Source organism: Maylandia zebra, linkage group LG3 (genome assembly GCF_041146795.1).
Source record: "Maylandia zebra isolate NMK-2024a linkage group LG3, Mzebra_GT3a, whole genome shotgun sequence".
Classification (NCBI taxonomy): domain Eukaryota; kingdom Metazoa; phylum Chordata; class Actinopteri; order Cichliformes; family Cichlidae; genus Maylandia; species Maylandia zebra.
In genome coordinates this window covers 538,430-561,033 of record NC_135169.1, presented here as the reverse complement: position 1 = coordinate 561,033, position 22,604 = coordinate 538,430, and the positions used below count along the sequence as shown (strand labels likewise).

Below are 22,604 nucleotides of genomic sequence, written 5' to 3'. Positions count from 1 at the left end.
ATGGAAAAAACACAAACTTTGTCCAAAAACCTCTCGTGTTTAGCTGTTTTCCACTTTTTCTTTGGTCATTTTAGCCTTTTTGGCCAGGGTGAAGGGAGTATCTGCCATCAAACAAGAAGACAGCTGCATGTAGCTATGATGATGTTTGCTAGTTCACCTTACACACATTAAGTTAACAATGTGGTTAGCCTACTCAACGGAAATTACACATGAACAACATTAAGCTATTCGCCCAGAGAAGAACGGCTGCTGCTGCATCATCATCCTCATCATTTCTGCTACACTGGCAGGGCTAGGGGCCAGGACTGTACTCTTCGGGTTCTTGGGGGATGTTGCTAACTCATTGAGGCAATTGTCAACAGCAGGCCAATTACCAGAACTTCTAATGACTCCAACGATTTAGACGCACTTACATCCAATCATCTACTTCTTCTTAAAGAGAAGCCAGTACTGCCACCTGGATTATTCCAAAGAGAGGACAGGTGGGTCCTCAGGCATTTTTTGGAAGCGTTTGACTAAAGAGTATTGCCACTTCTACAAGAAAGACAGAAATGGTTAGTGACTAAGAAAAATCTTAGTTGACGACAGTGCTCCAAGAAGTTCCAAGAAGAGAACAGTTGCTGATTCATATTGACCTTTCAGACGTGTGTTTGTCAAAACCAAAACTAGCATTTTGGAGGGGCCTATCGACAAGTTATGTTTATTGCTTGAAATGGAGGCAACAGTTTGAATCTTAGCCTCATGTGTAACAGATTTATGTTCAAGACATATTATTTGCGTTTCATATAGTGTTTGGTGAAGCCAGTTAAATTCTGATTGTTGATATTAAATCACACTTTATTGTGTTAATGTGTAATTGTCATGCCTCATCAGTAACAATTAGGGGCTGGAATGTTAGCACCATTTATAGTTATTTCATGTTTTCATGTTCTTTTGTTTTTGAAAAGATTCAAAAGGATATGTTGCTTTTATTGTGAAAAGTTTTGTAAAAAAATAAAAAAATAAACAAGCAAATAGCGGAGCTGGTTTTACAGTTGTGCTGACGGACGTGGATTACTGACCTGGCAACCTGGCTGCCCCTGGGTGGGTCCGGGATGGGCGTGAGGTTCTGGGGGCGCTCCGTCTCTGGGCTGGGGCCCGGGCCGGGCCTCGGGGGCTTGGGTCCTGGTTGGTGTGCTGCCGGGGTTGTGGGCGGGTGGGTGCATGGGGGCCCGGTCCTGGAGCAGGGTGCCGCCGGTGCGTCGAGCCGCCTGGGGGGCTCTTCAACTGGTGGGGGGGATGGTCACATCTTGCAGGAGCTTTCTTCTCTTCAGGAACTCTCTGCAGGAGGGGGAGATACAGGAGAGGTGGAGGAAGATCTCAGCCTGGGCGTTTACCGTCTTATGTAGTCTGGAAGATGTGTGGATGGTGGGGTGGGTGCAGTTTTCTCTGTGGTGGGGTTGGGTGGACTGTCCAGGGCTCTGTGGAGCCGGAGGGCGCTGCTGCACTGGGCCCCGGTCTGATGGGCCTGGGCCCCCCTTCCCTGGCGGGTCGCGGAGGGTGGGAGTGCCTACTGGGGTCAGCGGGGGAGCTGGCCCCAGGGAGGGGTTACCTGCCCCTCCCTTCCTTCCCTCCCCATCTCCAGCTGCCTCCCTCTTCCCGCTCCTCCACAACCACCCACACATGCAGGGCCTTGGAGTGGGGGTATGTCACCAGGGTGCAGAGGAGGCTACCCCCCCCCCCCCCCCCCCGTCCCCTTCTGGCTGCCTCTGCCTCAATTTTATCCCACAACTTAGACATTCACATTATTCACACTCTCATTACACATACATATAGGATCTTGGGGGTGGGCACAATCACGGAGTCCAAATTACCATCAGGGTGTATACCTCACCCCTGACGTCGTTGCCCACCTCTCAATTTTAAATACACTTAGTCATTGAGGGCTAGCAGGAGGGACTATGCGCTTACCTGCTGCTCCTTGGCAGGTAGCTCCATGCCCTCCTGGGTTTTAATCACACCTTAGAACACACATGCATCAACACTACAATGAGCGGGTGGAGGGAGGTTTGGAGTCTTCTCCCACTCCCATTCTCTGCGGCCTGCTGGAGTGGGAGGGCTAGTAGGAGGAGTTGGCCGTCTGACTGCGGTCTGGGGTGTGGGGCCTCCCTGCTGCTGCGGAGTCGGGGTGGTCTGCCTCTCCCCACCGCAGGGAAAAGGGTAACACCACCTGGGTCTGGGTGCAATTCCCCGCTCCAGGGGCAAGGGTACCTAGACCCGGTTTGTAGAGTACGCTTGGGGAGTGTGATTGTGTGTACAGCGTCTCTTTATGTCTGTCTCCACGTTGGTTGAGTGTGGAGTGAGTGCATATGAGAACATGAGGGTGGGAATGGATGTTTGTGTCTGTGGGTGCCTGTATGTCTGTGTCTATATGTCAGGTTGGGTATCAGACGCCACCTCTCTGGGGACACCTCAGGCCCTCCAAGGTTTGGAGGCCTATCTCCCCCCACCACCACTTCCCCTGCCGGTGGCGGACTCCCTCAGGTGTCGGTGTGTTGGTGGTTCTTTGTGTCTGGGGGTGGGCGTCCGGGTACACACCGGCTCACTCCTTGGCGGCCGCTTGTCGGGGCCTGGGGCCTGGGGCTCGCTCGGGCCCCTTTGGAGGTGGGGTGCCCCCGGCCTCTCGGCCTGGGGCTCGGTCACTCAGGCACAGCTGGGGGCCGGCGGAGCTCACGGGCGCGTCACTGCAACTCCCCCTGACTTCTGCTCCGCGGCTGCTGGGCGAGCCCTCATCTGGGACTCTCCTCAGCTCTTACTGGAACAGTGGCGCGGCTGCCCCCCTGTTGGTCTTCCATGGTCTCTTGTGTTCTGGGGGCCTCTGGATGTCTGGAGTTTTGATCTTCACACCCTGGAGGACGGGGCTGTGGCCCCCCCACACTCCCTAGCAGATCATTACATGGAGAAACCTTTGGAATGCAAGCATGCTGATCCACACAGGTATGCACACATGGGTATTCACAGACGCGGACTAAAGCTTTCTTGGCTGCTGCCTCAAAGCACACTGTGCGCTGTCTATCTTGCGTGCTGCACAATATCGTTTATTATTTAGTAAATATTGATATCTATGACTAGCTAGTTTATTGTGATGGTGCTTTGTTTTCTCTATTATTATGTTGCTCTTTGTTGTTTGCTGTCTCCTCTGTTTGTTTTTTTTGTTTTGTTTTTTTTTTCTCCATACAGGTGACCCAGGAGTTCTTTTTTTTTTTTTTTTTTTTTTTCTCTCTCTCTTCCCCCCCCCCCCCCCCCCCCCCCCCCCCCCCCCCCTCACCGTCTCTTCTCCCCTTTGGTTTTCTTTCTTCCTCTCCCCCTCTTTCTCTCATTCATTCCCCCTGTCCTATTTATAAAAAAAAAAAAAAAAATGACAAAGGATGAACTGAAGCTCTGCCATCACGTAATGTCGCATACTGCTGTTTCTGATGTCATTTAAAAAAAAAAAAAAAAAAAAGGAAGCGTTTGACTAAAGAGTATTGCCACTTCTACAAGAAAGACAGAAATTGTTAGTGACTAAGAAAAATCTTAGTTGACGACAGTGCTCCAAGAAGTTCCAAGAAGAGAACAGTTGCTGATTCATATTGACCTTTCAGACGTGTGTTTGTCAAAACCAAAACTAGCATTTTGGAGGGGCCTATCGACAAGTTATGTTTATTGCTTGAAATGGAGGCAACAGTTTGAATCTTAGCCTCATGTGTAACAGATTTATGTTCAAGACATATTATTTGCGTTTCATATAGTGTTTGGTGAAGCCAGTTAAATTCTGATTGTTGATATTAAATCACACTTTATTGTGTTAATGTGTAATTGTCATGCCTCATCAGTAACAATTAGGGGCTGGAATGTTAGCACCATTTATAGTTATTTCATGTTTTCATGTTCTTTTGTTTTTGAAAAGATTCAAAAGGATATGTTGCTTTTATTGTGAAAAGTTTTGTAAAAAAATAAAAAAATAAACAAGCAAATAGCGGAGCTGGTTTTACAGTTGTTGTTGCACAAACCGACACATAAAACAATCTCTTGTCCATCCAGAGCAGGGTGTAGATTTGGTTTTGGCATTGGTGGGGACGGATGATTCAACCACCGAACCCTGTCCTGTTTCCTTTTTTTTTTAAATTATTTTTGTCTTTGCTTCTTGATAAAAAAAGGAGACATATACTTGCTATATGCCATATGCTATTCTACATGCTTTAAATATTACATTTAAAATTACAATTCATAGTTTTATATGTGAATTAAATAAAAGGCAAAGGTGCTGCTACAAAGTATTAGTTTGATAAGGGTGTGCATATTTGTGCAACCAGGTTATTTTAAGTTTTTTATTTTATTTTCCCCCTTTTTAAAGGTTTCTGCATGTTTTTCAGGTGCATTGTACATTAGAGGTCACATAAAGGTGGAAGAAGTTTTGGAACTATTTGACTTGCTGTAATTTTTTTTACATGACAAAAACCTGGCATTTGAACATGGGTTTGTAGCTTTTTTTTATAGCCACTGTACATGTGTTTTATCCTCAGATTAAAATTATTATTCTGTGCTTGATGTGCCTCACCTTTGGCCCTGGCTCCTCCCCTCTGACTGCACTAGGACATATTGCCACCTGATAAAATAACACATTGATTCGTGCCATATAAAAGTGAGACATGGTAAAAATGGCCTGTATTTATATAGCGCTTTACTAGTCCCTAAGGACCCCAAAGCGCTTTACATATCCAGTCATCCACCCATTCACACACACATGTGATGGCAAGCTACATTGTAGCCACAGCCACCCTGGGGCGCACTGACAGAGGCGAGGCTGCCGGACACTGGCGCCACCGGGCCCTCTGACCACCACCAGTAGGCAACGGGTGAAGTGTCTTGCCCAAGGACACAACGACCAAGGCTGTCCAAGCCGGGGCTCGAACCGGCAACCTTCCGATTACAAGGCGAACTCCCAACTCTTGAGCCACAATCGCCCCCCATGTCAATTCAGATTCGTTGTCAAATATACACTAATGAAACAATTTACATCAGCAGCCTGACAACTGTCATGATAATAAATACTAGTTAATCTATAGCACCAAATCATCAGTCAGTCACCTGTGACCTCGCCTCTTCACCTCTGTCCGAGCTACAACATGGCAGAGCTGCCTCTGTCACCTGATGAATAACAGTGAGACATTCCACATACATGCAGTCACACATGTGCTTCAAATACAGTCATGAACCAACAAGTCTTCATCCAGTTTCACCTGTGATCTTGTGTCACCATTACTCTCTGAGCTCTGTGTTGGTTCTTCTGTCATCTGACAAATAGGACATAGATGACAATAAGAATAAAATGTGGAGCTGCTTCAGTGTTTCTGTCAATTTGTGCAGATTTTGACTCATCAGTAATGTTTGTGAGTGCATTTTTAAAACAATTTGTGCAAACTGCACTACAAGGTGGAATATTCCCAAAATCATGACCATTCATGATACTGGAAAGTGGTATGTGGTCTGACGACAATTTGTCCACAACTGACATCTACAGTTCTCTCTGTTAGGTAGATTGTGCCTGGATCCCTCTTGTGTATCTTACATTTTAAAACAACTGCAATATTATACTACAGCAATGGTGAAATAAGAGACTAAGTGATAACTTTATTTTAAAGCAGTAGGGTCTCACATTTCTTCTTCTTCTTCTTCTTAACACCTCTGAAGAAGAAGGCTGCCAGTTTAGAATTAATATCCATGTGTGTGAAAAGGAAACACCCAAAGCTACAAAGCTACCATCTTCTTTCAGTGTATGCTGGCAGATTTTACCACAAAGCACAAAGCAAACATGTTCTCACAACAAGAAGACTTAGCCAAACCAGAAAAAATGGTGACAGGTCTCACCAGTTTCAGGGGTTAGTTAACTAGAATCAGCAAAAGCACTGTGGTTTTAGCTTAAGAAATTTAAAGAAGTCAAAAATACTCACTGTATTAAAATAATGTTTGGTAAGTTTTTCTCTTTATATTTCTTACAGTGAGATTAATTGCTCAGTTAATGACCAAAATGGAAGGCTTGAAAACAAGGGGCTCAATTTACAATTTCACTGTATGTAAAATGAAAATAACTGGCTGCATAGACTGCAGCTAACTGGCCCTTTTTATTAGGTTACACGTGAATAAAGTATGAAAGCAATATTTTCACCAGTTTAACCAAAATTTCCATACTAATTGAAATGTCTTTTCCAAGGCAGAAGGCCTTTTTTTTAAACATTAATGTTAACATCAGTCAAGTATGTTTATGAGGCTAAATAATGAAGAGGACCTTCATCCATGTACATGTACATAATTATACCATGACCTGGTTACACAAGCACACCAAACCATCACAGCACAGCTTCTTTTCTGAAGCACAGTTTCTTCCAGCTGCTACATACGGTGGCCCCTAGAGACAAAGCACGTACAAATTCCAAAACACATGCAAACTCCAAAACACTTGCAAACTAAAGAACACATGCAAACTCCAAAACACGTACAAACTCCAAAACACTTGCAAAATCCAAAACACTTGCAAAACCCAAAACACGTACAAACTCCAAAACACTTGCAAAACCCAAAACACTTGCAAACTAAAAAACACATGCAAACTCCAAAACACAACGGAAGTGCTCCAGGACGCTAGGGGCAGTGTTGAGCTCGATTTGCAAAATAAACGGCAAGTTTGTCTGTGTGGGACGGTCTAGTCTCCATCGCGCTTCCCAGGTTGCCTAGCAACCGTGATACTAACCGCTGGAAACGTGTCATACAACTTGGTTTGACAGAAATGAGGGAGAACATATTTTGTTCATTTGTTTGTTTGTTTCTACAAGAGCTTTGTGTGATTTGATAAGTATCTGAGGCTGAGACCACAGGACAGTAAAACATGACAAACAAACACAGCAGTGCTACTGATCCAAAATACTCAAAGCTTCATAGAACTGAAACAAACATTTATTTTTAGCTCCATTCTGCTGCTGATACATACTTTAGGTTTCTGAACATTAAACTTGTTGCTGCCTTTCATAGTGTGTAACTTGAAGGCCCTGAGTACTTTCTCCCACACTGAAAACACTGGAATGATAAAATTATTTGAATATTACCTAATAAGACTGATTCAGGACAGACAATTAGTTATTTTTAACTTTTCTAGCAGTCCTTCACAAACAGGGAACAGTCTGTCTATTCTCTCCATCTGTCAGCTGCTGCTGGCTCTTCCTCCTCCTCTTCCTCACACACTGTTGAGTTTGTCCTGGTGGATCATCAGGGGTGCAAAGCCTCACAGATGATGTGCAGCAGTGTGTCCCTCAGTCTGTCCTCACTCTGGACACTTGCAGTTGTCACACATGGAAATCAAATGTGTGATAAGCTGCAGGATTCAAACACAAGTGTGACTTATAAACACATGTTCATACTTTTATTACACAATCAGAGAAAAAGAAACAGAGAGAGAGTGCAGGACAGACAGACAGGTGACAGTCTCAGCTGTATACACTGCTACACAACAGCACAAGAGAAGGAGGATTTAGTGTTTGTGTTATTACAGTGCTAAACAAGAAGAGTTCCCAGCTGGTACAGTGGACACATGTGTGACTCCTGTGATTAAAGCATCTTTCTTTCAGCTTAACGAGTGAACCGTCAGCTCGTTCAAACACACGTTAAAGTCCGTTTGGCTCGACACCACCGAACAGAGGCAGCAATATAACATAGCTAACATTAACAGTGCAGTGAATCTTCCTTGTGCTGTGATATTCAGGACTGCAAACCGAGCAGCATCACTGACTTTCAGCTTGTTGTGTTTGTGGATATATGACTGACTTTAATTATCCACAGAATCATCACATTCTCTGTAAGATTAAGGTTGACTATATATATATATTTTAAAGTAAAGGCTTTAAAACCAAGTTAATTCTGAAAGTACAGACATGACTAATGTCACATAACTTTCCCGACATGTGGCCAACAATAATGGTTTAATGTTCTTCATTAAAAAAATATTTGCGCATAAATAAGTGACATAATATTCAGTACTTACTTCTGAAAGTTTACTCTTCCTCCGCTCCACTTCCACCGTTTTTTTTCGGCAAAATTATCCACACCACCACCGCACTATGAAGTCTGGGATATGTTGGGCCATGAAGGCTACACCGACCCATCCTTAAAATTCAGGGAAATTATGGACGCATTTGAGGGCCGCATTTCGAGCAGCCTTTGAATTGGGAAAGCCTTCTCTTGTCGCTGTGACGTAATCGGCCTTAAAATGCGGCCTTTAAGGCTGCAAACCCCAAATCCGGTCATTGGTACTTCCTGGCTTGTGTAGTTACTAGGTAACAAAAGCTCAACACTGCCCCTAGCGTCCTGGAGCACTTCCGTTGTGTTTTGGAATTTGCATGTGTTTTTGAGTTTGCAAGTGTTTTGGAATTTGTACGTGTTTTGGAATTTGTACGTGTTTTGGAATTTGTACGTGTTTTAGATTTTGCAAGTGTTTTGGAATTTGTACGTGTTTTGGAATTTGCATGTGTTTTTTAGTTTGCAAGTGTTTTGGATTTTGCAAGTGTTTTGGAGTTTGTACGTGTTTTGGAGTTTGCATGTGTTTTTTAGTTTGCAAGTGTTTTGGATTTTGCAAGTGTTTTGGAGTTTGTACGTGTTTTGGAGTTTGCATGTGTTTTGGAGTTTGTACGTGTTTTGGAGTTTGCATGTGTTTTGGAGTTTGTATGTGTTTTGGAGTTTGCATGTGTTTTTTAGTTTGCAAGTGTTTTGGATTTTGCAAGTGTTTTGGAGTTTGTACGTGTTTTGGAGTTTGCATGTGTTTTTTAGTTTGCAAGTGTTTTGGAGTTTGCATGTGTTTTGGAATTTGCATGTGTTTTGGAGTTTGCAAGTGTTTTGGAGTTTGTACGTGCTTTGTCTCTAGGGGCCACCGTAATGTGGAGAACCAGGCAGGTTGCTGGCTGTGCAGAGCAACAGGGGTGCCCAAATGGCCAGCATAGAGCCTAGAGCAGGGGTGGGCAGTCTCATTTCACGAGTGCCAGAGTCCCTGCAGGTTTTAGATGTGTCCTCGAACCAACACAGCTGAGTGAAATGGCTAAATTAGCTCCTCAACATGTCCTGCAGTTCTCCAGAGGCCTGGTAACAAACTAATCATGTGATTCAGGTGTGTTGACCCAAGGTGAGATCTAAAACCTGCAGGGACACCGGCCCTCGTTGACTGAGATTGCCCACCCCTGGCCTAGAGGGTTTTTGCTCAAAATTACAATGACAACTTTAATAATAAGAACTTTATTTACTTTACTTTACTTCTAGAAGAAAATACTTCTTTGGATTGCTGTTATCGTTGGAAGATGGGGTCAAAATGAGCCCACTTGGCAGTTGACATGCCAAAACACCAACAGAGCATTCTGGGAATTGTAGTATTAGCAGTACATGCACTGTATAATACTGGCAGGCCAGCTCTAATGGTAATTTTGTATTTCTTTTTTTTGTATGTCTGTGAAGGTTCTCAGTCATCCAGGTCATCGTAGTCAGTAATTTTGTATGGCTTCGCGGGCCAAATGTAATTAGGCCAAATTTGGCCCGCGGGCCAGAGTTTGACACCTATGTTCTAATTGCTCCTGTGCACCACTGCTCACTGTTACCCTCTGTAGTCAGAGGGTGATGGGAATAACAGCGTTAAAAGTAACGCGAGTGCACATGAGTGCTGCTGATTGGCTGAGGAACATAGTAGCCATGGTAAACCAATCACATGACCAATTTAAGATGACATAGCAACAAGATGCTACATCAACCCAAGTCAACCCTGAGTCTCCAATTTTGTGTTAAAAGTGTTGACTTCAAACTACACACCAAGTTTTAAATTGTGTCGATAGGCCAAACCAGCACGCAAGCAATGCAGTTTTACTTTAATACAGTATGTCAAATTGGAAAAATAAGAGTAAAAAACAAACACAATAGCTACTTTTCTTAGTAACTAGTTCCTTTAAGAATATTTTAACCCAATGACTAACTCAGTTAGTTACTTTTTTGAAGAAGTAACTAGTAACTAATTAATTACAGGGTTTTTTGCTCCAGTAATATGCTTTATGTTATACACACTTTCCTTTAGGCCATAGGTAAATGGTAAATGGACTGGTTCTTATATAGCGCTTTTCCACTCTTCTGAGCACTCAAAGCGCTTTACACAACTTGTGCATTCACCCATTCACACAAGCACAACTGACATTCACACACATTCATACTCCAATGAATGCATCGGAGAGCAATTTCAGGTTAGTATCTTGCCCAAGGATATTTGGCATGCAGACTAGGGGAAGCCGGGAATCGAACCACCAACCTTACGATCAGGAGATGACCTGCTCTACCACCTGAGCCACAGCCACCCAGCCACAGCCACCTAGGTGTCAAACTCTGGCCCGCGGGCCAAATTTGGCCCGCAGCCTAATTACATTTGGCCCGCGAAGCCATACCAAATTACTATTAGAGCTGGCCTACTGGTATTATACAGCTAATATATATATTGTTTAGTATTAAGCTTTGCTTGTTCCATATTCAGTTTTTCAGCAAAACGTGTTTGAGTCCATAAGAAAAGATTCATTCTTATATCTGGAGGAATAAATATATTTCAATAAATATTAACATTAGCCCGTGACTTTGTTCCAGTTTTGAATTTTGGCCCACTGTGTATTTGAGTTTGACACCCCTGCTTTAGGCATTGAAAACCTATTTTCATTGCAATGGAGATACCCAGCCATCTTTATCGATGAAGCCAGACGATGCTAATCAGTTAGTTACAAGGATGTCTTAAAGACCTGGATGAGTACATATCTGTGATCCTTTTCATATCTTTAGATTTAGATCTATTTACATTGTACAGTCAGATGGAGAAAAAATGTGCAGATTCTACTGTATTATTAAAGAAAACTCAAAAGAATGATGTGCAGCAGGCTGATCAGGGACAGACGGGCTTTATTCCAGCAACTCCCAGTTATTCTAAGACCAGGTGAGATAAACAGTAAAATCTCACATGTTAGTGACTCTAACCTCCTGATTAGATTAGATAAACCTTTACTAGTCCCACACGTGGGAAATTTGCTATCCACACACTGGTGATCCTTTTACCGTCATTGATTTTTTTCTATCTATGTGTTGTACCTAATTTGAAAGTATAAGATAACTGATTTAAAATGTGACATCTTCTAGTAGAGGTTCAAGTGCTGTCATTTTTAAAGCAGTTTAAAGCAGTTTTTTAAAGCAGTCTGTTGTAACACCAGGTTTAACCAGTAGAGGGCAGCAGACTTTAAATCTGCCTTTGCTTTTCAGCTTTACTGAGAGGTAACTGTTTGAGCTCTGTGCTGGATCAGGAGCCAGTCAGAGTCACGTGGTCATAAGTGTGCATTTTATTAGACACCAAAATGTTTCAGTTTCATGTTTTATCCTAAAATACTGAGTGTGACAATAATAATAAATAATTAACCATCAAACATGGTTCACATACTGACAGCACAGGGGGTTCTTCTTTCATTCTCTACATAACTGTAAAATGGCAACTATGATGAAAACTAACTATTCAGGTTTGTTATATTGTTGACCCCACAACATGTTCATGTTTGAGAGAAAACTGAGAGAAACTGCTGCCAGAAACCATATTGATTTAAATGTAAAAGTGTTTCCATGCCAGCTGCTGTGCAGGTGGTTTCTGGATGCCTACAGCAGTAAACCTCTTCCTCCATCAAGCATGCTGACGCTGCTCTGTGCAGTTTGCAGTGCCTGCTGCTTTGAGTCTGTGGCTGTGGTTTAATATACATCTTTTTGTTTTGTTTTCTGCACTGAAGCCAGGCTTGTATTGGTAAGCCACAACAAAAGTGGAGCAAATCAAGTTTTCCATCTCCCCCCATGTTTGAAACCCACAGAACCACACGAGGAGCATGAGAGAGCAAAATTTAATCAATGCCACAGAGATACCCCCGACCCCATGCTGCGTGGGAACAGGAGCAAGACAAATGTAAATAAATACCACAAAACATCTGGAACTTTTTAATGTTACATACAAATATCCCTATTTTACATTATTTATATAAATATTTCACATTGCTGATTTTGCATCAAAATGCAAATTATGAATCACGGGTCCAACAACAGGAGATTAAGACAAAATATATTTAATAAAATCTGTAACATGTGGATGTCCTCTGGTCTGAGGTGCTGGGGGAACCAGTTAGAGACCAGCAGCTGGACATCTGTGGTTGGACTGGTGGACTACTTCAGTGAAGAGTAGACGACCTCTGACTCTGGTTTAAAGTCTGAACACAAACAGTTGAAACAACAGGAAACACGATTAATGATCAGTAATGAGCTCATCAGCGTCACTGAATGACATTTAAATTTAAACTGACAGATTTTATCAGACAGGACGAGCAGCGACGCTTAAAAACAGGAACCAGCTCCAGAGTCTGCCGCCTGTTTGCAACTCAGCAAGATTTTCAGAGGAAACAGTGTAATCCTCACATGAAACACAGAAATAGTTTCCACACCATCATCTGAGGCATCGCTGGGTTTTTTTTTTTTTTTTACTGTTTTACCCTGCTTTAACTTTTGTACCGACTGAAACAAACTTTAAGCGTCAAATGATCAACGTCCCTATTTAGTCTGTAGGTCTGTGGTGACAAAATTAGCAGTTTGACACTAAAAGCTGAGGCTACATGTTGTCTACAATGTACCAGGATGGTCCACTGGTAACTAGGTGTGTTGTTGATTTGTTTTTCATGAAATATCCTGCAAACAGACTTAAGTATCCATATATACTCTATGCTGCACTGTACACAGCAGGCTGTGGTTTTCATGTAGGTTGCAGCAAAGGCAGTAGGCATCGATCTAAATTCAAGGTGATGATGTTCACTCAGTAAATTCTACCTTTGAAATTAGCTGTCTATTATCAGGGGTTTAAAATTTATGACAGCTCATGAAACATCTGCTTTTACGTGATTAAATCAGCTGGCTCAGTTCACAACGATCAGTGAATATCAGTCACAGCCTGTACCCACAGTAAAGTCTACCACATGATACATTACTATGTGCTGCACCACTACAGCCAATCTTAAGGTTTCCCCACCTGCCAAATCACACATTAACCCCTGCCCTTCACTAAAATGTGACCACTGAGATATTTCCTTCTTGTGTGGGTTGATTTTGGCTGTTTATTTTGTTAGTTTTCTTAAATTTGTCTCAAATTGGTGCAGCACTTGAAATTGAAACTCGTTCTCAAAAAAGAAAAATGCTTCTTTATCTTACGTTGGGCCTTGAGCTGATTGGTTCGTCTTCTGTCTAAAAACACCCTGGTTTAGTCATTTGAAAACTTCTTATCAGTGTAGTATGCTTATGCATCACACTAAGACGAGGAGGAAGTTGTTTGGTTCCTGCGCCTTTCAAGATGCGAAGGTTGATATCCTGAGCTTGAGTGAGAACATGGTTAGCTTAGCTTAGCATGACACTGCTAGCTTTGCTCTGTTTAAAGTGAGAGATAAAGAGCAGCTGTACCTCTGGTTCTCTTTGGGCTGATGGCTACTTGTTCATAACTGAGGTCTTTAGTTTTCACTGAGGAGTAGACCGCCATGCTGTCGCTCTCTGTAAAATAAAACACATTTAAATTACTGCAGGTACAACAACTGCAACACCACAGCTACTACAAAACACTTTATTTGTTATGTTGCATCATGAAGAATACAAGTGATACAAGTGATGAGTATTTTTTAAACTCCAAAGGGGTTTTCACATCTCTTCTCCCCTTCACACCTCTGCTGTAAGCCAATGAGTGACTGGATAGAAGCGTGAGGTGTTTATGAGAAAAACAAAGGTGACATCCACAAAACCGCCGTGCTCTTTTACTGCAAACTGCCACACTTTCCCCACAGCGCATGAAGCAAACATCTTATTGCAACACTCCGCTGTTAGCCAACCCAAAGCAGACTGCACTGCAGCTGGCCTCAGGCTACACGAGGAAGTTTCTGCTGTGGTTTGACATGCAAATTTAAAAAAAGATAAGTTAATGAATCGTATTAAAGGACTGCTTGAGAAGCTCCTAGGAACTACTTCAGATACAAATCACAGTTTCCATGCTGCCCACACTTTAACTGTTACTTGAATCATCCATGAAATTAACAAAAAGCCACATTAAAACGTCAAACACTTGTTGATTCCAACTTCTCTCTTTTTTTCCACCCTGACAGATGGGCGGAGGTGTGAGACGTAAAAACAGGAACCACCTCTAAAGTCTGCTGCCTGTCTGCATCGCAAGAGTCAGCAAGATTTTCTAAAGACACTACGTCCTTCCTCACAAGAAACCATCCCGAGACCATTTTTTTGTTTCTTTTTTTTAACTTCATCTGTCTTCTGTTTTTATGATGGGAATAACTCGTGTCTCAGACAGAAAACGAGCCGGCTTACATATTTGTTTTACATATTTAACTACTTCATACAAGGCATCTTGTAGGAGGTAATTTTTGTTCCTACCTAGTGGTTACAAAGGGACTGTTTTATGGAGAGTAACGTATCCTGTGTGCCATGTGTGTCGAGGAGACGATAGAGTAAAAGGTTGAGTGCACACCGTCCTGCCCTGTTGGTGTTTTTGTTTGTTTGTTTGTTTTAAATAAAATATAATTTTAAGAGAAAGCCCACCACACACCCATAGCCCAGAAAGACCAGAGAGCATGGTTACAATTGTACAATTGTGTCAACACTGAAAACTTTTGCTGTGCCACAGGCCTGAATGGTCTAATTATAACTAGGACTCTACAGGTATGTTCAGATATTTGTTCTTTAGGCAGATGTTCAGTTGTTAGTTTGACTTCTTTGTCCAACTCTAATTTACCCAGTCACAAGCACATACAGTACTTTTATCTATGCCTAAGCATTCTGGGATTCACACATTCAGTCACACTCCGATCGATGTTTCAGGGAGAAGTCATGGGTTGATCTGCTGACCTTCTGACTGGTATGACCCAACTCTACCACAGCCACAGACGTCCGATCCTACTGATACAGATTAAGTAATGGAATCACACAAAATGAGTTTTATATAAATGTGTTTTTTAGCTGATTCAGTCGACCTCATCTCTGTAGTATTAAGCTGATGCCAGCTTTATGACAACATTTACAGTCACGTGACTGAGATCATTTAAAACAGCTGCTGGGTCTTTTGGGAAGTGATATCTGTGTGGCTCTGGTGTAACAATAAAGGAGATGTTGTGGGGGGTTTTTTTTAAATGGAAGAACTTAAATAGAAAGAAAAATAGGACCTAAGGTTGAACCTTGTGGTGCACCACAGACAGTGTGAGCTGTAGATAAAGAGAAGTAATCCATGGTGACCAAAAAGTTTCTTCCTAAAAGGAAAGAAAAAAAAATACCCCCAAAACTCACTGATGCCAGTCCATGTTTTACTTTGATTGATTGATGCACTTGAAGAATTACAGTTGCTTTTTCTCCCATTTCAGCTTTTAAATGAACATTATTTGTCAGCTTGAGTGGGCAAGTTTCTGTACTGTGTAGAGCTTTAATGTAGCTAAATGAAGCACAGCTGTCGTCTAATGCTTGTTGAATGGTAATGTTCACTGTGTCAGCATGAGAGCTACAGTTGAGTGTCCAGTAAGTGCACAGCTACCTGTGTTCAAACAACACCCCAGCAAACATGTTCTCTCGGGCTCTCCACTGAGGAGCGTAGAAGGCCAGCAGCAGCTTCTGGTTATTCTTCGTCAGGACACGGAGGAAGTGCTGGGCCTTCTTTACCAGGGTGTTTAAGGGAATTCAGCTTGAGGTTCATTTATGAGCACCACCAGGAGATGTTCACTACCTCCTGTGTGCGGTTTTATCTTCATCATAGTTGACAGTGATGTTGGTTGGGTGAGTTGGTGTACAGTCATAGTCGTACAGGGTGTAGAGTAGGGGGCTGAGAAGGCAGAGCTGTGGGGATCTGTTGCTGAGTGACAGTTGGGGGTAGAGATGGTCCAGTTTGGTGTTGGTCATCTATAACTAACCTCATATGCTGCTCACATGTCTTTATTAAAAGGTTGCTTTCAGAGAAAGATGAGAAGTTTGATTTCAGTTACAATTCTGACCAAAGCCCGAAAGTGAGTCATAATGTCGCTCATAATAGTGACTGCAAGAGGACGTAAATCTACTCTGTTCAAGGTTAAACATAACCAGGAGCTTTATCTCTGGGCCTCGTTGATCCGACCTGCTTAGTTTTTTCCAAAACTGATTCCAGAACTGCTTTTGATATGATTACTGGGAATAACTGTTAGGTCACGGAAAATATGTCAAAATTGTATTTGCAATGTTGCATCATGTAGAAAGTACATGTACTTCATACACTGCAGCAGCACCTCACACCTCTTAACACCTCTCTGCTCTGAGCCAATGAATGACTGGATAAACCTGTGAGATGTTTTGTGTGAAAAAGAAAGGTGACATCCACCAAGCTGCTGCTTCTACAATGCTAAATGACACACTTCACCACAAGCTACAGTCTCACAACATGAACACTATTACTATCCAAGCCAGAGCACATAGCAGATTGAAATCTCACCTGCTTCAGACTAACTGGTTTCAACCACAGGACGTCGCTTCTCTATCTTGTGTATGTACCAAGGCACATCTGGGCCTAATGTGGGCTGCTTTTGGCATGTATCGCTCTATTACAGTATGATGGATGTTCTGTGGTAGAGAAGTGGCCCAAATGTTACTGCACACATGGCATCAGGTCAATTCACAGGGCACTTGTGGCTAAGCTGAGGCAGACGCTGAGAGCCACATGTCGCTCAAAGAAAATGGCAGATGTGCCATATTTGTGCTAAAATCACATCAGAAAGCAGAACTATTGAGCTGGATGACCTGTCTGTTCATCATCATGACAACATGCTTACACACACCATCCTGCAGCAACAAGTGTGGATTAATCTGCTGCTAAAGAAAATCGACAACAAGTGCAGCATTTCCTGTTTCTTTGAGTGAAGCAACACAGAGGAAGTTTGAACGTTAGATTTTTAGTGTTTTAACATTTTATGTATTCGGTTGGAACCAATGAGCCACCACAGACAGTCATGCTGTCAGGAAGTGTTGAAAGAACCAATAATACATTGTTATCTGTGGCCTTTCTCTAAGGTTATTGTTAACAGGAATGAATAAAAAACATTAATAAAAAAACTCTTTGTCTAAGAGCGAGCACGGGCAGCTCAGCTCAAATCGTAGCATCAACACTGCTGACATCCTCAGATGTTACTACCTGCCCAATCTGATGTGCCTTTTTTGGGGTAATGACATCGCTAGCGGCAGCTGTTTAGGATTGTTTGACAGCAAAATTACAACTTACAGCGACTGTTTGGGGCTGACGCCACAAGTTAAAGCGGTTGTTGTGAAGAGAGACTGCCACAGTGAGCTGAGCTTAATGCCAGATTTGTTTTAGTGTCATGAAGGTGAGTCTGTTGTCTGGTTATGTCAGATAATATTAACAGACAAGATTTTCCAGGGTAATAAAAGTTACATGTTTATTTTTTATTCTTTCTTCACACAAAATCCTCATTTAGTCTTACAGTGACAGACCTTAACGTATGTGAACTGCAGGATATAACTGCTGCTGATTTATTCCTCCCTCATAAAGCTCCTGTAAATAATCGAGCCACTGTTTGGATTTTCAGTCACATAACAAGTTTAAGTACAACCTCATTGTGTCCACAGGAATTTCTAAGGTAAGCAGCCAAACACTAATCAAATGCACTTAATTAACTGATCATCAGCAAGTGTTTACTGCAGTTTCCTCAGCAGTCAACATCCCAGCAAATTGACCCCAAACTGCAAAACATCCAACAGCTACACCTCAGACTCTACAGGTTTTACATGCTAAATGTTAAAGTTCATTATGGTAAAATGAAAACAATTCAAATAAAAAAAGACTTCCCAGGGGAAAACGTCTTCTCTCTTTATGTTTTGTTTTGGGATTTTTCGCATCTGAACAAACCAAGAAATCAAAAATCAAGACTTCTGGAACTTTGTACACAGATGAGACCAAAGTGTAAATGTTTGTCCATAATGCACAAGACAACATTTGAGGGAAAACCAAACACTGCACATCAACACTGACGCCACATACCGACTGTCAGCATGGTGGTGGAGGTGTGAGGATTTGGGCCTGTTCTGAAGCACAGGACCTGAGCACCTTGCAGTAAATGAACCAACCAGTAACTTCCAAAGTGTTCTAGAGTTTAATGTGAACCCAAAAAACAAAGCTGTGACACTCCAGTTAGAGCCCAGACCTCAGTCTGATTGGAACGCTTAGGAGACCGTTAGTGATCTTATTAAGAGAGCTGTGCATCGCAAATGCCCACAAACCTCAAAGACCTGATTCAATGATGCAAAGAAAAGTGGGCCAAAATTCCTTCACAATGACAAGACTGTGAAAGTCATATAGATAAGAAGAAGATGAAGAAAAGAAGATAAATCAATGAGGTATACTTAGTTTTTCACGAAACAGCTGAGGATTCTGAGAAAATGTTCATCATCACATGACCGTAGGAAGCCAATCAGGAAACTGGCACATGTACGTAAAAAGAACCGTTTGTTGCTTAAAACCTCAAAGATCCAATTTAGCTCACTGTTTAAATGCAGCAGTATGTTGTTTGTTTCTTGTGTTCACGATGCTTGGTAATTACTAAATATTAGCATGCTGCTAAGATGGTGAACATGTGAAGTTCAAATGTTATGAGCTATTAAAGTGTTAGCATTCATATGTTAGCATTTAGCTCAGTGATTGGATGTAGAAACGAACCCAGATGGAGAAAAAGAGGAGCAGCTCTACCTTTTGTCTTTGACTTTTTCTTCTTGTCTTTGATGACGATTTCTCCATAACTGACGTCTTCAATTCTCGTTTCTGAGTAGACTGTAGCAGAATCACTCTCTGCACAATAAAACACAAACTATTTAGATGATTTAGGATGTTTAAAATAGTTTAAGCAGAAGATAGAATCACTGAAAAGGTGAAAAGCTTCTGTGACAAATAAAATGTAACTGAGTGACCACAAATCAGGTAAATGTGCCACGATATCACACAACTAACAAATGATTACGTTCATAAAAGGTAGATTCAGAGCCTAAACAAAGATACTGAGATTAATGGAATTTAAAATGTTATCACATAAGTGTTTTTCGTGTTTAAAGATGTTTAAACTAACAGCCCTGTGTTGAAACACCTGCAGCTGAAGTGTTTTCTTTATGTCACAAACAGGATGCTGAACAACTGCGGAGCTGTTAGCTTCAGCTAACCGCAGACAACAGACCGTCCAGCATGCAAAGAACAATTCTCACTTAGTATGGTGTGAAACTTTACATACAGATATATTTAACTAAGATGGTGTTGCATACTACCTATGAATTAACTACCTATGAAAAAGCCATTTAACTAACTGAATAATCTTTATCATTAAATGTGTAAAATATGAAGGTGAGCTATATGCCTAACATGCTTCATAATATTCTCGCGATCTATCATAAACGCACAACGTTAGACTAACGCACAGTCTTAACCTCTTGAAAAGATGAAGCTCCTCATGATCCAGGGCTCAAAACACACACTGTCACATGCTTCCAGTTTCTTATGTGCCCTCGATTTTACGTTCCTGAAACGTTAGCCCAAATCTAACCACTCTGGAGCCAATCAAATCTGATCAAAGCTGCTTAGACCCCTTTCCCTCCAACTTCTACTAAACATGTGCCCAGTTATCTGCCCCATGCTGTCTGTGGATGTAGATATATAAGCTAGCTAGCATTGGCATTGATAACTTCGCACTTCTCCTTCTCATAAAAACAGAGTCACATTAGTCTAAATAAAACTAACGTCTCAGAAACATTTACTTTAAGGCTTGAAAATGCTGCAGACTTTCAGAAACTGCTGGATGATGTCATAGAGCCTTGTCCATCTTTGGTATACAGTCTATCGAATAAGCTACATGGACACAGGATGCCAAGAAAATGATAAGTGCACTCACGTAAATCTTTACAAAAGTAACAAGTCATTTGTTTCCTATTTCAGCTGATGCTTGTTTCTCAAACAATCTCCATGTTACTGAACTGTGTCATAGATTCTCCTGTAGAGGATCATCTGTTACTGAAGGTCTTTATCTGAGGCGACTGTTCCTGTCACATGAAGTGAACTCTACATGCTTTTCAAAGATTTGCTTTATATATTTGAAAATCCTGTAGTGGTATAAAACTGGCACATCTCCCTTATCGTAAACATACAGCTTTCTGACACCATCTCCCGCCAAAATTTCCCCAAACATTACCTCTGCTGTGTTTCACAGGCTGCTGTCGACCATGTGATATCTTGACGTCACTGTATGTGACATCTTCTCCTGCAGCTTTGTCTTGATCTGCTGAAATGTAACAGTAATATAATTTATCATATGAATGCAAATGTTATTATCACAGACAGATAAAATAAACACTGAAATCTAATCATAATAATGTTTAAATTGTTCAACAAATCAAAGTCCACACATGAAAGATCAGGAAGTCTGAGACTCACCTTCAGGTTTTCTGTGATTATGTTTTCTCACCAGCAGAACCAGTAACACCAGTAGAACCACAACACAGACTGACCCAACAGAGATTAACACAGGAAGAACAAGATGCGGTGATGCTGATGTAGGGATAGAAGTGGATGTAGATACAGGTGTGGGAGTAGATGGAGATGTGTTTGTAGATTTCCCTTAAACATACAACATACAATCATTAGTTTATTGTGAATGTTGAAAGCTGCAGAAACACAGACAGGTGAGTGTGTCACCTGTGACAGTGATCCAGCTGGATGGAGACTCTCCATGACCGCTGATGTCACACTTGTAGAGGCCTTCATCAGACCTGGAAACATGCTGGATGGTCATGTGACCTGTTGACTCATTCCCAATGAAGATGCCATCTTTATAGAAAGCAGCTGGGAGGTTGGAGGGACCAGTCTTGTTTTTACAGAGCAGAGTGACGTCATCTCCCTCCATCACAGGGAGGACAGGACTCTGCAGGATCACTGATCCACCTCAACACAGAGACAAACTACAGCATTTCATCCATTTACACACAGCTTCATCAACACTAACTCCACACACTCAGCTTACCAGTGACTGTCAGGTTAACCATGTTACTGATGGGACCCTCTCTGGACTCACACCAGTAAACTCCACTGTAATGGGTGAAAACATCGATGTTACAGGAAGAACCAGCTGCTTTTCCCCACCCATCTCCACACTGAGTCCTCTGTCCATTGCTTGCGTTTCTCCTCAGAGTCCATCCAGCAGAGCTGTCGTCCTCCTCACAGCTCAGAGTCACAGAGTCTCCTTCAAAGAACTGAGAGCTGCTGGGACTCAGAGTCAGACGAGCTGTGAGGGTTAAAATGAAGAACTGATGATCACGTCTTTGAGATCTTTACTGAAGGTTTTAATCCAAATGTGTAAAACCTGTCAGAGTTTATCAGGTTTAAACTGTGACAGAAGAAGGTTACTGACCTTGGTTTGTTGTGCAGCTCAGCAGTGAGATCAGAACTAAAGAGAAATGACACTCAGGTTGATTTGAGGTGAATGTAAAGAACAACTTCGTAATATTTGATAATAATGAATTCTAAAATAAAACTGATCACATCATTTCATATTTCATGCTCTAATGTAGTTACTGTTACACAAGGAATCACATACAGTTATGTTATAATAATATGTAACTGTATGTATTAGTAAATACAAAAGACTAGCACTAAACTGAGGTCCACGTAAGAGTGCACCACTCTGCTCTGTTCACACAAACACCAACATTTTATTTCAGCTTTTCACTTATAAATTCAAAATCTAATCAAATCAAAATTTATTTATATAGCACATATTAAAACAACAGTGTTGACCATAGTGCTTCACAGTCAGTAATTCATCAGTAACTCTGTGAAACTTCAGACCTGCAGTTGGTCCTCGTGGTGTTTTGAACTTGAATTCAGCCTGATTTGTTTTTCATGTCTTCTCCTCCATCATCAGTTATCAGGAGAGCAGACAGTCAAAGTACAAGAATTCAAACAAACACAGAGATTCTACTTACAGAGCAGACACAGCACAGATGTTTCCTTCATCGTCCTTCTCACTCATTTGAGCTTTTTTTCATTTCTGTCACTGACACCAAGTAAAGCCCGCCCTCTTCCTCTGAGCACGTATTCTTCCTCTATTTGAGAGTTATTGGTGGATTTCTAACTTCTTAATGATTCATGTGATAAATTTATTCCAGAATATGAACTTAGACACTCTGCAGTTCCTCTTTTGTTGCAAAACCTTTAAAATTAAGTTGTTTTTTTTAAGTGTAACACACAGAAACACATAAAACCTTTTGTGCTTTCAAAAGTTAAGAAACCAGCAACGTTGTTTTGACATAATTTCAGGTTAACTGAGATGATTACATGATATTTGAGTTTCTCTGTGATAATCAATAAATGACATTTATGACTTCATTCACAAGAAATCAATTAAAAATATCATTTAAAACGTCGACTCTACTTCAGTCTGCTGTCAGTGTTGTAGCTTAGT

General features: G+C 41.6%; 1 protein-coding gene across 3 annotated transcripts; it reads right to left on the bottom strand.

Moving 5' to 3' along the window:
* Positions 1 to 12,032: 12,032 nt before the first annotated feature.
* Positions 12,033 to 22,225, bottom strand: LOC112430876 (sialoadhesin). Of its 3 annotated transcripts, none has more exons than XM_024799379.2 (9): positions 22,126 to 22,225; positions 21,552 to 21,587; positions 21,165 to 21,425; positions 20,840 to 21,085; positions 20,579 to 20,761; positions 20,337 to 20,426; positions 18,854 to 18,952; positions 13,546 to 13,632; positions 12,033 to 12,311 (listed from the first exon to the last, which is right to left on the bottom strand). In XM_024799379.2, the coding sequence occupies exons 1-9, from the start codon at positions 22,154 to 22,156 to the stop codon at positions 12,268 to 12,270; spliced, it is 1,077 nt and encodes a 358-aa protein (XP_024655147.2). In that variant the 5' UTR covers positions 22,157 to 22,225; the 3' UTR covers positions 12,033 to 12,267. The 3 variants fall into 3 exon arrangements, with proteins under 3 accessions (XP_024655147.2, XP_076734334.1, XP_024655148.2); XM_076878219.1 differs by having other exon boundaries at positions 20,337 to 20,423; XM_024799380.2 differs by having other exon boundaries at positions 20,579 to 20,692.
* Positions 22,226 to 22,604: the final 379 nt, after the last annotated feature.

Excerpts from the sequence above, each read along its gene's own strand:
- LOC112430876 (XM_024799379.2), bottom strand. The coding sequence starts at position 22,156 with ATGAAGGAAACATCTGTGCTGTGTCTGCTCT. Across the intron at positions 21,426-21,551 it reads GAGCTGCACAACAAACCAAG|CTCGTCTGACTCTGAGTCCC; the intron begins GTCAGTAACCTT and ends TAACCCTCACAG. Across the intron at positions 20,427-20,578 it reads TAATCACAGAAAACCTGAAG|CAGATCAAGACAAAGCTGCA; the intron begins GTGAGTCTCAGA and ends GTTACATTTCAG.